Source organism: Ailuropoda melanoleuca, chromosome 10 (assembly GCF_002007445.2).
Source record: "Ailuropoda melanoleuca isolate Jingjing chromosome 10, ASM200744v2, whole genome shotgun sequence".
Taxonomy (NCBI): Eukaryota; Metazoa; Chordata; class Mammalia; order Carnivora; family Ursidae; genus Ailuropoda; species Ailuropoda melanoleuca.
In genome coordinates this window covers 95,219,020-95,234,880 of record NC_048227.1, presented here as the reverse complement: position 1 = coordinate 95,234,880, position 15,861 = coordinate 95,219,020, and the positions used below count along the sequence as shown (strand labels likewise).

The 15,861-nt window shown below is 41.5% G+C and overlaps 1 protein-coding gene across 8 annotated transcripts in view; it reads right to left on the bottom strand.

Moving 5' to 3' along the window:
• Positions 1-15,861, bottom strand: part of CCDC170 (coiled-coil domain containing 170) — an 84,821-nt gene that overhangs the window by 14,423 nt on the left and 54,537 nt on the right. For all 8 annotated transcript variants that reach the window (XM_034669304.1, XM_034669305.1, XM_019800759.2 and 5 more), the window contains 3 exons: positions 10,983-11,183; positions 3,527-3,700; positions 916-1,158 (listed from right to left, as the gene is read on the bottom strand). In XM_034669304.1, the coding sequence (XP_034525195.1) occupies positions 916-1,158; positions 3,527-3,700; positions 10,983-11,183 (618 nt within the window). The remainder of the gene's footprint in view (positions 1-915; positions 1,159-3,526; positions 3,701-10,982; positions 11,184-15,861) is intronic.

Sequence of the window (15,861 nt, the reverse complement as noted above, 5' to 3'; positions counted from 1 at the left end):
AATACTGTCTCCACCACACATATTTAATCGCTAGCTTAATGCCAGGTTCCTTTTCCCTCCTGGTCTGTTTCCAGATTCAGAAACATTCCAGAAGTCAGTCCAGAGCGCTCATCAGCAAAGAGCCAGGACAATATTCACATCTGTATTCACAACACGCCTATCTGCCAAAAGTGGTATGTGCCTATGAAGTTACATACCCTTCCAGGGGCACACATACAGGACAGTTGAAGATCTGGATTAAAATCCTCCAAGTTTTAATTCCTTTCTTCTCTGTAGTGATTAGAAGTGGAACACTTCAAATCCAGGAAGCACACTGTCCAGATCTGAGCACCTTCCTCACCTCCGGGGAGAAGGCATCTCACGGAGCTCACAGAACTCTGTTGTCTGCCTGACTCTTCTCCGTGAAGAGCTGTGCTCATTCGCTCTTTTCTTCCTAAGCAAACTCCTATGCCATGGCTCCTTACGTGATCACAAATACCACAGTCACCCACCCTGAAAAAACGCTTATATTTTCTGTACTTCACATCACCCCCTTTTTTTTTTTCTTTTTCTTTTAATTCCAGTAGGGTTCATATAGGCGCTGTATTCCTTTCAGATGTACAATATAGTGACCTTACACGCCACATCTTACTCGGTGCTCATCACGGGAAGTGGCCTCTTCATCCCCCCACCTACAACACCCTTTTTTGATGGACTTCTCATGCAGCAAACATGGCTTCGATTCAACTATCCAGGAGACGCTCCAGTGATCTAATATGCTGATTTGTGTAAGTTGCATTTCCCCCACGACTCTAGAAAATCAGAGGAAGCTTTTGTCCCTGTTTCTCTTCTGCTGTGTCTATTGTAAGACTTCGAAACTTTCACATAAAGTGGTAACTTGCAAAAAGCAACAAGGGAACCAAGCTGAGCACTTGCCTTGAGGTCGTTGGTGTCAGCCAGCTTGGCTTTGAGCTCCGTGTTCACTTCTCGACACACACTCAGCTCCTTCTGCAGCCTCTCCACCTTCTTCTGCAACTTTCTTAGGGTGAGATTGGCCTCATCCCTCTCCACCGCCAAGGCTGAACGCACCTGCTTCTCCTCCTCCAGCTGGGCGATTTTCTTCCGCAAGAGGCTCATATGCAGTTCTTTGCTCTCCAGCCTTTCTTTCTGAGTCCTGAGCTGATTTGATACAAACAGGGATTTTTTTAAAAATAATCATTGAACAGTCAGTAAATATAAATTAATCACTCAGATCATGTTGATCTTTACCTACACTTCAATAAGACTAATTTGTAAACCATCAAAAAAGGTCATTGGATTCCTTTTCCTGATGCATTTTTTTAATTCCTATTTTTCCAAGAATTAATTTTGGAGCTGCAAAGGGTGAGATAAAAGAGCCACAGAAGATTCAGAGAGAAGTAGGCTTTCAACATCTGATTCCCTCCAACATTACGTACAGCATAACAGACATGTAAAATTACTTTTAAAAACTACTAAAATGGGCTTATCAAGATCAGAATAGGGCAGAGAGACAAAATCCTCTCCACCATCCCATGGCAACTATACTCACACTGGTCTTTTCTAAAAGAAGCCAGAGTGCAGGTCAGTACCAAAAACCTAGACGAATTTCAATCCCTTAGAACCACATTGACTGATATCAAACATGAGAGTTGATGTATTTTTAAAGTAAGATATACCAGGGAGAGTTTAAAGAAAGCTTTGCTTACATGTTTAAAATCTTTGAAACAGAAGGGACCTCAAGAAGGTTTTCATTCATTGGTGTCTTTATTATCCGCCTGGCCTACACCATCCACAAACCAAGCAGAGAACAAGTTCTTCAAACAGCACTTATCGCTCACAATCAAACTTGATGAAGGAAATTATAGTGGTTTTTAGAAAAAGATTATGGACTGTAAGGGGGGAAAAAAATCCTCCTAGCCTTCAAATGTCACATTTAGTGAGTAGAATATTAAGTACAGAAACCTCTGTCAACTGTTGTGAACACTGGGAATCGGAATCATGTAGAATTCTAGAATGTTAGAGCCGAAGACTGTTGCATTTTCCCTAATTACGTACTCCACACTTGTAAAGTGTTCGGAGACGGGAAGGGCAGACTGAAACGCAGGCTCGTAGAGCTTCTGTAACTATGACAGCTTCCATACCCAGACCCGTCTTTAACAAAGCCCTTTTCATGTTTCTGTAACCAAATTCCCTTCCTTGAGCTTCTTCATGTCAAATCCAGTGTACTGCAAAATTAAGTTCTGTAAGTTCTGTACACTGGCAAGTTTAATAATTATACAATACTTAAGAAGGAATGGTGTTGGATATCGGGGAAGAAATCAATAATCTGAGGAGAACTCAAAGAATAGTAGCTCAATTCAATGTCTCTGATGGTAATAGGATTATCTGCTTTTTTAAAATAAAATATTCCTAAAAATCTAGTAAATGGAGAAAGGTCAAATGTAAATAAAGTACAGTTTATAAGCCAAGAGTTTAAACATGTAACATGTATTTTATTAAAAAGGAACAACCTCATGAGGAAGATATTATCCCCATCTTAAATATGAGGAAACAGAGACAGAGTAATATGTAATTTGTCCAAGGTCACACAGCTTGGTGGAATGAAACTGGGATCCCAGATGTGACTCATTACACAGCCTGTACACTATAATTCCACCACAGAATTTTCTCCTAAGAACTATTACAAGAAAACATCTGTGTTTTGCTTTCTTTCACCAATGCCAATAATTATATAACTAATAATTATATTTTTATCCTTTTCATCCACTCATTCATTTCATCTAAGCTGTTTCTAACTCTTGTTTTGAGTGAGTGAAAAATTAGCTATTCTCCTCACTTTACTAATACGAGAGAGTTTATCCAGTTGGAGACTGCTATATGTTCCCCCGTTCTCATCTCTCTTAAGAATAGAAACAGTTTCTTAGCGAGGCAAGTGGCTACCCAGAGTAAAGACTACAGTTTCCAGCTTCCCTTGCAGCTAGTTTGAGCCATCAGAACCATGGGATTTAAAACAAGTACACACAGAAAACTCTGGAAGCCTCCGTCAAGAGACAGCTCATACGTGCTCTTTTGCACCCCTCTTCTTCATCCCTTTCTTCTCCAAACTTCTGTCTGGAACACAGATATGACAGTTCTAGGTACCATTTTGAACCATCAGGATGTGGACCACCCTGGGGATGGGAGATTAGTGAGCTGAAATCAGCTGGGCTCCTTGAAAACTTCACAGAGCCGACCTGCCACACTCACCCTGAGCTGCCTACCTCCAGAAATGTATGTGAGGTGGGGGGACCACTTCTAGTCATTTAAGTCACTTTTATTTGGGGTCTCTCTAACTCACAGTCACACATAACCTTAGGTGATATACTTACCATCTCTCAGACTTGAAACATAGACTCAAATTCTAAATACATATTTGTATGTTTTCTAACTACAGTGGCAAATCGGAAGGGGGAGTGCATTATTTATCAATATTTAAGTCTCTCCACAACTCCTTCTCTCAACACCAGCAAGTTTCAATATCCCCTACCTTTCTCTGTAAATTGTGGGCGATAGTCTTGTTTTCAATGACTGCGTTGCTCTCGAGACGGACCAGCTGCTCCGTGCGGGCTAAAACTACATCCAGACGCATGTCAAAGCCAAGTTCAGCAGCCATCTGGTCCAATTTCATTTTCTCTGAGAGCTGATCCAGAAATTTAAGATACTAAACCCAAGAACAAAAATTAAAATGAGACACAAAAACAAAGTTAACAGGTGATCTCACAGAATACTTCTCTTTATCCCAAGCTTACAGACAGGTCTCATTAAACCCAGTCTGTAGCGCAGCCCGGGACCCCAGTACCTGATAATGAATTCCCGAACCACCCTGCCAGTTCCATGTGCTGCTTCTTGTCCAAATTCACTTGACTCTCCTGGTCAGTGATCTTGATGTTCAACCTAACATTAGACACTCTTCTTCACCCCACCAGTGACCATCCTAACTACATCCACGTGTCTCTGTTTTGGCTACTTGCTGCTACCACAATGCCCCTTCCAAGTTAATCCAGCCCCTGGGATCTACTCACTCACAAACCTTCTGTGGCAATTTTTCCCACCTAAGTGGACTCTGGCCTCAAATGTGAAGAAAAAAAAAAAAAACCAACAGTTACCACTCTGATCACTCCAAAATCAAAGCTCTCCATACAAACACATTTGGACAAAGTTCTTGCTTTTTTAAGTTAAAATCCTATACAAAAAAAGATGTCTTTAAGAGTTTTTAATGTATCATACTTTAAGGAAAAACAGCGTAAAATAGAGCTGTATCAAGGAAATCAAGGTTCGTATTTTAACAGGTTAGCATTACAAAATTGTTCTAGGATCTTCCTCCATTTGATTTCCTTTCTTTTTCTTCCAAGTTTTTAAATTCTAGTTGGTTAACATACAGTGTAATATTGGTTTCAGGAGTAGAATTTAGTGATTCATCACTTACATACAACAACCAGTGCTCATCATGACAAGTGTTCTCCTTAATCTCCATCACCCATCTAGCCCATCCCCCATCCTCCTCCCCTCGAGGAACCCTCAGTTTGTTCTCTAAAATTAAGAGTCTGTTTTATGGTTTGCCTCTCTTTTTTCCCCCTCTTACGTTCATCTGTTTTATTTCTTAAGTTCCACATACGAGTGAGATCATTTAGTATTTGACTTTCTGAGTGACTTATTTCACTTAGCATAATATACTCTAGCTCTATCCATGTCATTACAAATGGCAAGATTTCATTCTTTTTTATGGCTGAGTAATATTCCATTTTATACACGCACACACGCACGGGTGCACACACACACACACTGTCTTTATCCATTTATCAGTCAATGGACATTTGGGCTCTTTCCATAATTTGGATATTGTTGATTATGCTGCTATAAACATCGGGGTGCATGTATCCCTTCCAATCAGACAGAGTAATGCTTCCTAAGTCCTTGCTAGATGAGTGACCCAATCAATGAGTTTTCTGCATGATCGCTTCATGATTTGGATTCTCTCTTTGAAACTTGCTTCTCATTGCAATAAGTCCTCATCTATCTGGCATCTTTTAGGCAATTATATGTTTAAATAACTATAATTTCGTGATGACTGAAGCATGCCAGTGTGAAGCCCAGAACTACCTATACTTTTAGTCATCAAGATGAAATTGTGAGTAATTTCAAATTTTGCTGAATGGGATACCTAAAATTTAACCTCTTCTTTGGGAGGCACAGTCACGGCAAAATATTGCTTATTTGCTGTGTTACAAGACCACGGGTTACTGTGTTGTGCTATAAGACCGTAGGTCGCTTTTGTTGCCGTATCATCAATTTGTCACTTCTTAATGCTGTGTCAGCTCTCCCCGTGGAATTACTCATTTCTTTTCTTTCTTTTTTTTTTAATTTTATTTATTTATTTGACAGAGAGATAGAGAGAGCCAGAGAGCACAAGCAGAGGGAATGGCAGAGGCAGAGGGAGAAGCAGGCTCCCCACTGAGCAGGGAGCCTGTTGTGGGCTCAATCCCAGGGGGATCATGACCTAAGCCAAAGATGCTTAACCATCTGAGCCACCCAGGCGCCCCTCTTTTTTTTTTTTTTTTTTGAGAGAGAGAGAGACTGAGAACATGAGTGGGGTAGGGAGGGGCAGAAGGAGAGGGATGGGGAGAACCTAAGCAGGCTCCACGCCCCGTGCAGAACCCAACGCGGGTTCCAACTCACGATCCTGAGATCATGACCTGAACTGAAATCAAGAGCTGGACGCTTAATAGACTGAGCTATCCAGGTGCCCCTGGAATTACTCATTTCTAACGTGTGTGAATAAAAGGAAAATAACTGCTACTGTTTGTTTTGTAAATAAAATAGAATCGGTACATTTCATGTGGAGGTATAAAGCCTCTCTTGCTATGTCTACATTGATCCATCCACTTACATGCAAGGATCTATAACAGGCATAAAGGAATAAAGACAGGACCAAGCCAACACCCCACAGAGCAAGTGCCCATTTCAAGGATCTTGACTATGCCTCCGAAAGCAAGGGTTACTAGAAGGATTTACTATACAACTTGTTTCTTTGAGTCACGGATCAGCCTAGATATCTTCTATTCAGTGTGAACTTCAATTACCTATATCTAAATCTCAACTCTGCACAACTTTGCTTTCCCAGTTTACGGGCCCATCCCCCTCACTAGCATGTGCATGTTGTAGGCGGTTATCTACAGAAGAGTCACTGGGATGGAATCTGTTTACATAATTCGCTTTCATAATTGAGAGTTCTTTTGGCACAGTCTCAAAGAAAAATTAATGAGTCATTACAATGAAAAAAGGGGGGGGAAGAGACACAAATCCACCTAAAATTCTTGCCTTTAATCATGTTTCTTCCTAATTTAAATACTATTTATTTAACTCTTCCATAAGTGCTGGAGAAACCCAGAAAAAAGAAAAAAAAAATTCCCCTGGCCTTGAGAAGCTTGGAGTTGACTGGAGAAGATGAATTAAAACCTGAAGAAAAGGTCGGGGGGAGAGGGGGTCGCCTGGTTGGCTCAGTCAGCTAACCCTGCAACTCTTGGTTTCAGTGATCTCAGGGTCATGAGATCGAGTCCCATGACAGGCTCCACACTGACTCTCTCTCCCTCTCCCCTGCCCCTCCCCCCTGCAAACACACTCTCTCTTAAATAAATAAATAAATAAATAAATCTTAAAAAAAATACAAAAACTGAAGACAATAAAGTTGAATGAAGGAGAACTAAGCCTCTAAGGGACCCCCAGAGGGAGTGATATTGGAGCCAAGTCTTCAGAGGACAGCTACTACCAGGTGAAGGAGATAAGGAGAACATTTTCACAGAGAGAACAGCAGTGTGCAATTTGGGATTCCAAGGAGGCCCTCTTTTTTTTTTTTTTTTTTGGCTACAAAGTCAATATTTTATTGTAAAATCACTTGCAGACTCCCAGGNTCCTAGTTCTTATGTTCCATAGATGAGAGAAATCATATGATAATTGTCTTTCTCTGCTTGACTTATTTCACTTAGCATTATCTCCTCCAGTGCCGTCCATGTTGCAGCAAATGTTGAGAATTCGTTCTTTCTGATAGCTGAGTAATATTCCATTGTATATATGGACCACAGCTTCTTAATCCAGTCATCTGTTGAAGGGCATCTCGGCTCCTTCCATGATTTGGCTATTGTGGACAATGCAGCTATGAACATTGGGGTGCATATGGCCCTTCTCTTTACTACGTCTGTATCTTTGGGGTAAACACCCAGTAGTGCAATGGCTGGGTCATAGGGTAGTTCAATTTTTAACTTTTTAAGGGACCTCCACACTGTTTTCCAGAGTGGCTGTACCAACTTGCATTCCCACCAACAATGTAGGAGGGATCCCCTTTCTCCACATCCTCTCCAACAATTGTTGTTTCTTGCCTTGTCTATCTTTGCCATTCTAACTGGCGTAAGGTGGTATCTCAGTGTGGTTTTGATTTGAATTTCCCTGATGGCTAATGATTTTGAACATTTTTTCATGTGTCTGTTAGCCATTTGTATGTCTTCATTGGAAAAGTGTCTGTTCATATCTTCTGCCCATTTTATGATTTGTTTATTTGTTTCTCGTGTATTGAGTTTGAGAAGTTCTTTGTAGATCTTGGATACCAGTCCTTTATCTGTGGTGTCCTTTGCAAATATATTCTCCCATTCCGTGGGCTGTCTCTTAGTTTTTTTGACTGTTTCCTTGGCTGTGCAGAAGCTCTTTATCCTGATAAAGTCCCATAAGTTCATTTTATCTTTTATTTCTCTTGCCTTTGGAGATGTGTCGTGAAAAAGGTTGCTCTGGCCGATGTCATAGAAGTTGTTGCCTATGTTCTCCTCTAGAATTTTGATGGATTCCTGTCTCACATTGAGGTCTTTCATCCATTTGGAGTTTATTTTTGTGTATGGTGTGAGAGAGTGGTCAAGTTTCATTCTTTTGCATGTAGCTGTCCAATTTTCCCAGCACCATTTATTGAAGAGACTGTCTTTTTTCCACCGGATGTTTTTTCCTGCTTTATCAAAGATTAGTTGCCCAAAGAGCCGAGGGTCCATTTCTGGGTTCTCTATTCTGTTCCATTGGTCGATGTGTCTGTTTTTGTGCCAGTACCATGCTGTCTTTGTGATCACAGCTTTGTAGTACAGCTCGAAATCCGGCATTGTGATGCCCCCAGCTTTGTTTTTCCTTTTCAACAGTTCCTTGGAGATTCGGGGCCTTTTCTGGTTCCACACAAATTTAAGGACTATTTGTTCCAGTTCTTTGAAAAATGTCCTCGGTATTTTGATCGGGATAGCATTGAAAGTGTAGATTGCTCTGGGTAGCATGGACATTTTAACTATGTTAATTCTTCCGATCCATGAGCATGGAATATTTTTCCATCTTTTTGTGTCTTCCTCAATGTCTTTCAAGAGTGATTTATAGTTTCTAGAATATAAATCCTTTACATCTTTTTTTTTCCCCCAGGCAAGTGGTTTTTTTACAATGTGAATGTGGATATCTTTGGACTTGATCCCCTCATACCCTTGCAGGGCCCTGTTGGTCCCCGGAGGCCTTGAGTTTGCCACTGTGGGCTGGAGAGACGGCAGGTGATGGAAGCCTGGATGGGGAAACTGGCCAGGTCACAGAATGTTTAGCCGTGGCGAGAAGCCTGAGGACCGTAGAGAGCCCCTGGCCAGTTTTAAGACAGAGAAAGTTAAGATCAGACATGTCTCTTATTAGGACCTCCCTGGCATCCCTGGGGAGCTGTCAGAATGTTGTTTCTGGAGTCCATATCAATGACCATAATGCTCGGAGTCAAAGCACAGTCACTAAATACAGAGTCGGGGGGCGGGTATTTGAGATAGTTAAGGAGATGGAATCTACAGTGTTTAGGAATTGCTTAAAAAGAGGGAAGCATTAAGGATGACTCTAGGGCTTTTGGCTCAGGCACCTGGAGGCAGATGACCTCACCATCCCTGAGGCAGGAGGGACAAATCTGTGGAGAGGGGATCATTTCCATTTGGAATATGTTTAGTGCCAGGTGTACATGGGACATCTAGCTGGAGAGTCCAACGTAACATATTCTATTCAGGTGCAACATGTCCCTTCAAACTCAAAATTTCAACCAACACACCTTTTTCAGATACCCTTCACCTTCCCCAATACCTCCAATCTACCTCTTCATTCATAAAACCACTACTTGGTCTAAATATTTATTAGCTTCCAGCCCCACTATTCTAAGGATCCCCCAGCTGGACACTCTGCCTTTAGTCTCTAGACTAAAGTCTCTAGACTAAAGAGCTAGTCTGCTTTCAGAAACTCAAAACCCTTTCTTTCTTTCTTTTCTTTTACTCAAAAACCTTCTACGGTGTCCCATTACCTATAGGATAAAGCCTTGGGGAATCAGCCTTCACTATCCCAATTATTCCTACATGCTTCTAGAGCCTCCTCATGCCTCTGGCCTCACAATGCACCATGTTCGGTCTACCCATGCCTCACTGGTCCCCTAAGCAGCCTGGCACACCTCTGTTCCTTCCTCCCTTCTGCTGTTCCCTATACCTTGAATCCATTCCCTACCACTTCTGCGTGACAAATTTCTACTGATTCTTTAAAGCCTCTCATGAATGTCACCTCCTGTGTGAAGAGGGCTCATTTCCTCACACACAGAAATAGGAAACTTTACCCAAGTTCTTGTTGAATTTTATACCTATCTCCATTAATTGATTATTGTGTCCTCATTTACCTGTCCCATCCACTTAGACTAGGACTTCCCACAGACCCCTTATGCACCTTTGCCTAGCCAACCCTCAATGCAGGTAAAATGCTTCCTCGGCTTTTTTAAGTACAGAAACATGAGAATGAATGAGTTTCCAAGGTACAGATTTTTTAACCTAAGAGTGTTTTCCGTGCCAGATTCTGATCCCATTTGTCTTTTTCTTCCCCTGCACACTCCTGGGACTCACAAACATGTACCTTCCCATTCCATCCAATAAAACCTTTCTTTGGTCCTCCTGCTACATGCCTCTTTTTCCCTGGTCACCAGACCTCATAAGAATCTATTTCTACATCTCTAGCCTTCCCTTCCCACTCACCCCTCAGCCGAGTGCAAACTGGCCTCTGTTCTCCGCCACTTTTACTAGAACCGCCTCTTGAAGGCCACGGAAGATCTTCCCACGGTCACACCTTAAGTGGGGGTACCTCCTCATTCTACTCTCCTTCTCGCCCACTGGGTTAGCACCATTAGCATTTCCGGGTCCGTCCCCACTGTGACGTCAGCTTCACGGTGACATCACGTCCTCTTTCGACAACATAGCATCGCTCCAAGTCACTTACTAAGCTGCATACTCTACAGAGCAGAGAATGAAGAGTCTTCGTAATCCAAACCATCCAAGTCTTCTCTCCTGTCACAAGCCATCAAGGGTGTCATTCTGCAGCCAAACAGGAACAAGCGCTCTGCACTCTGACCTGACGATGCACCTACAAGCTTTCATGCCTTTGCTCAAACTGTTGGCCCTACAGGGTCTGCTCCCTAACTCCACTAAAATCCGACTTGTCCTCCAAGGATGAACTGCATTATTCTCTCCCCTGTAAAATTCCTCCTCTTATCCAGAAATCATCATTCCCTTCACTGAGTTCCTACAGCATTTCCTCAATCAATCCTTCTCTTACAACACGTACAACTTACTAGAATGTCGGCCTCCTCTGTTGAATGACGAGCCTTTTACAATCAAGAACTGTGTGTTATTCGTACCTTAGCCCTCAAACCTTCAGCCTCTCAAATAGCTGATGAGTTTAACTGGATTAATTTGACTCAAGAAAGCCCCCAAGAATAGGAAGACCCCACCCAAAACAATATCTACTGTTCCTTGACATTTCCTCATTACTCAGGCATAATCATTCTACTGAAGTACTATAAAATTCGGAATATTTTCAGGTAAAATTTTACACTGCAACAGATGTTTCTACCCATGGATATACCGTCAGGTTATTACTTTTTGTTTCTCAAAATTCAAGTGATCTCGCAGAACATCTCCAGAAACCAGCGCTCCTTCCAGGTGTGTCAGCTGACCCTGAAGAGTCTCCAATTTGTTTTCTGCTTTCTGGGCTCTCTGTAGAGCTTTCTGGTGAAACCCAGATTCATTTCCCAACTGTTCCACAAGCTCAGATATTCGGGCTTCAAGCTGGGAGACCATCTGGAAACAAAGAAACAGACAAGGATAAACCTTGTTTGCGATGCAACAAAGTGTTAAAATCTAGGGCTCAGCCCAAGCAACATAACTATTTATAACACCAACTTCCAGATTCTTTGTAAAAATTACATTAAAAAACAGGTAATTTGATAGCTGTCTCTGCCTCTCCTTGAAATAAATCTGCATTCACTATCTAATAAAATATTTCTATTTGTATTTTTAATTTTTATATAATTCCTTAAACAGGTTACTCAAGAAATATTTATGGATCATATTTACTTATACCTAAAACTGCCACTAATTTAAGACTTTCAGAGCTTAGCTAGAAAAAAAAAGTTCAGACCTATATAAGTGTCATTCTCCAGAGAAACTCTTCCACCAAATACAGTGGATTAAAGTTTATACAGTGAGTTAGTTTTGATAGTAAACTTATCAGGAATTCAAGTGCAAAAAGATATTTTTTCAGGGACGCCTGGGTGGCTCAGTTGGTTAAGCATCTGCCTTTGGCTCAGGTCATGATCCCAGGGCCCTGGAATCGAGCCCCACATCAGGCTCATTGCTCAGCAGGGAGCCTGCTTCTCCCTCTGCCTGCTGCTCCCCCTGCTTGTGCTCTCTCTCTCTGACAAATAAATAAAATCTTTTTTAAAAAAGACATTTTTTCAAGCTTTTTTTTCAATTTTCCATTGAATATTGGTTACTTATGCACCAAAGTCCGGTGATGCTGCATTTGTGCTGCGTACTTCAGTAGTGATGCTATCATTTTAGCATTTGAAATCTAATACAGCGACTCCACATACAAGAAGGCAGGAAACGGCCTGGGATATGACTGCTACCTCCTCTCCTACAAAATGGAAACACAGTTTCTCCATTAAAGGCTCCAATTCCCTTCACACACCCCTAACTTGCACAATGCTGCCATCCCTTCCTGAAGTTTCTCTTTGTCCTGATATTCCCTTGATCAAGAACATTAGTTTACCAAACACCTCAGGTATACTCTGAGAATACTCAAATTGATTGTACCAAATCCAATTTCCATGAAACATTGAATTCAATAAAAACACCAAGCTTGGTGTGATGAATTTGTTTTGTTTTAATGGTTTGTTTCAGAAGAGGAAAAGAAAAAAAAATATTTACATAATACTCAGTACCACTTTTGCAGAACTGAAATAATTTGGGGCACCTGGTGGCTCAGTCAGCTAAACATCTGCCTTCAGCTCAGGTCCTGATCTCAGGGTCCTGGGATCGAGCCCTGAGTCGGGCTCCCTGCTTAGAGGGGAGTCTGCTTCTCCCTCTCCCTCTACCCCTCCTCTCTGCTTGTGCTCTCTCTCTCTCTCTCTCTCTCTCATATAAATAAAATAAAATCTTCAAAAATATTTTTTTTAAACTGAAATAACTTGATGGTTTCAGGTTTACAATTTCAGTTAAAAAAACTTCTGCTTATCCATCAATAACCATATTGTTTTGTTTTGCTTTTTTAAGTAGGCTCCATGCCTAATGAGGGGCTCAAACTCATGACCCTGAGATCAAGAGCCACATGTTCTACCAACTAAGCCAGCCAGGCTCCCCTATCAATAACCATTTTTAAAAGCAAGAAGACAGGGATGCCTGGGTGGCTCAGTCATTAGGCATCTGCCTTCGGCTCAGGTCATGATCCCAGGGTCCTAGGATCGAGCCCCACATCAGGCTCTCTGCTCAGTGGGGAGCCTGCTTCTTCCTCTCCCACTCCCCCTACTTGTGTTCCCTCTCTCTCTGTCTCTCTCTCTACCAAATAAATAAATAAAATCTTAAAAAAAAAAAAAAAAAGCAAGACGACACTCAGGCCATCCTCAAATATTTTAAAAAGCTATTATGTGGAAGAATAATAAGGTTTGTTCTGAGTTGCCCTCAGAGCTTAAGTTAAGGAGCAACAGATATAGATCAGAGAAATAATTCCACTTCAGTATAAGGAAGAATTTCTCCGGATCCCCATAATTACAAAGTAATACATGCCCCCTATAAAAAATTCATTAAAGATTTAAAAAAGTATAAATAAGAAAAAAAAATCTCCACCCAGAAAGAACAGCTATTAATGTTTTCAAATGGAGCCCCTGGGTGGCTCAGTTGGTTAAGTGCTCAACTCTTGATTTCAGCTCAGGTCATGATCTCAGGGTTGTAAGACTGAGCCTCACATTGGGTTCCATGCCAGGCTTCAGATTCTCCCTCTCTTACTCTCCTCCCCCCTCCCACTCTAAAAAAAAAAAAAAGTATTTAAATTTATTTTTTGCACTGTTAAAACAGAGTTGAGACACTCTATTTACAATTTCATGTCTTTGTGTTTACCTCATATTTTAAGCATCTTCCCATGTCTGGCAGTGGATTCCCGGTCCCTGGAAATGGTAGGAAACTGGCCAAGCATGTGTTAACAGTGTTATGGAGAGGGCTGAAGTGCTACAATCAGGAATGTTACACTACTGGATCTCTAAATGCTCTATTCCCGTGCTTCTACGGCTCTCAAGGTCCCAGGCCTATAATTCAATTAATTCTATACTGCTGTGGGTACTTGAAATCAAATATTTGATGGCAAGCAGATTAGCACCACACCCAATCTCCAAGGAAATTTCAAATTTAATTACAGAATATGAGCCTCTGAGAACCCTCATGTCGTATTTCCTACCAACGGCACTTACTGGTAATAGATGTGATCCTAATGCAAGAGAAAGGTGTGCTTGTCTTGGTACAATATACAAAGTGACCTACAAAACAACAGCCATCAAACAACACCCTGGGGGAGAAGGGGGTGCCATTTACAGAGATTACATTATCTGCATGCATTTCCCCAAAGAAAGCAACGCCTGCCATTGAGATTGATCAGTAAAGACTCCATTTTGAAGATGACCCCTCCGGCACCTACATGAAGGTAGACTAAGGCAGTGATAATGACCCTGAAGAAAGACAGAGGGCATCTTGATGGAGACCAGACTGTGGCATGGGGTCTTTGGAGTCAGACAGTCCTGGTCTCGAGTTCCCACGCTACTCCTCACCAGCATGTTAACTGAAGCAAGTACTTAACCTCTCTGAAACTCAGCATCCTTGCTATGACCATCAGATGATAAGTTAGATGATGTGAACAGCACAGTACTGCACACCCAACTGAAGTTCAATGCATTGCCTGCATTTTTATCATCAGTATTACTACCCCAGTATGCTTCAGGCAGCCCCATGCTTTTGTCGTAAAGAGTTAAAGGGGCCCATCTCGAATTGTCCCATGTCATGTGTCTCAAACCATCTGCAGCCCACAGAGCCTGTTTTTCAACTGAAAACCTTTCTGGGAAGGACAAATAAGGGACAATGTGCTAAGTCAAAGATGAAAGGGTTCCTCCTGTATCCTCACCCTGTGTGGACCCAAGAGTGTTCCTTGGAATATGAAGACTCAGCAGACTGTAACTTTTAGAACCACCAATATGGGAATGGCTGAACCATAAAACCACCCTGCCCAGATTCTGGTGTCCAAAGAGGAGCAAAGAGCTGAGAAGCTCTCCATATTCTATGCATCACAGAACTAAGCTTATTTAGGTCTTGGTACATATGATACCACCATTTTTTTTTCAGAGCTAAATTTACATAAATGTATTCAAATGAATTAACATCCCAATTTGACTCGGTTCTTGGGAACATCAAATGCCAGGGCCTGGGTGAACATATGTGTCTTGCCAAAACTGTAAAGTTATGTTGTGTTTTTCACACCAAGAACTCCAAAGAATCAAAACGCTTTTCTTTTTTTCTTCTTCTTCTTTTTCTTAATATCCTCTGTTTACAAATATCTCTGATATTCCATGGGACAAAATGTGCCAGGGATTTCAACACTAGGGATGTAGGGAATTGGGGTGGGGGGGTTTAAAATAAAGAAAACATACTTCTTTTTTTTTTTTTTTAATAGAAAAGGCACTGAAGTAAATTATACTTCAAAAACAAGCAGCCTGGTTTTTGGAAGCGAAGTCATAATGCCCTAAAAGAATTAATTCACTTCCCAAGGACAAGTAGTTGTTGATTTCACCAGAGAGGCACTTTTGCCCTAAGATTAAACCAAATGGAAGCACAAGAGTTCTAATCTGAGGGAAGAGCCACTTGGGTCACTTAAGGACCAGTGCCTTTTGGACATAAAATTCCTTTCTCCTTATTCAAGCTGTAATTTTTACTTAGGCAATATATAAACTATGTTGTCAGGAACCAGGAATAAAATATCAATTAAATTCTCCTTCCTTCTTATTAGTTTGTGCGGCCAACCCTAGGGACTGGCTATGCCCACTGCCTCCACCTTTGTGCATGTCCACATCTGTTACAGGTTAAATGGGGTCCTCCAACAAAGAGGTATGCTCAAGGTCCCCAGTACCTCAGAATGTGACCTTATTTGGAAATAGAGTCCTTACAGAGCTGAGCCCTAATGCAATATGACTGCTGTCCTTATAAAAAAGGAAAAATTTGGATACACATAATAGAGACACACATAAATAGAAGAAAAATAATGTGAAGATACAGAGAGAATGCCATCCATAAGCCAAGGGCTACCTGAGGCTACCAGAAGCTAGGCAAGAAGCCTGGAACAGATTCTCCCTCACAGCCTTGGAAGGACCCAATCCAGCTGACACCATGATTTCAGATTTCCAGCCTCCAGAACTAGCAGACAGCACACCTCTATTGTGTA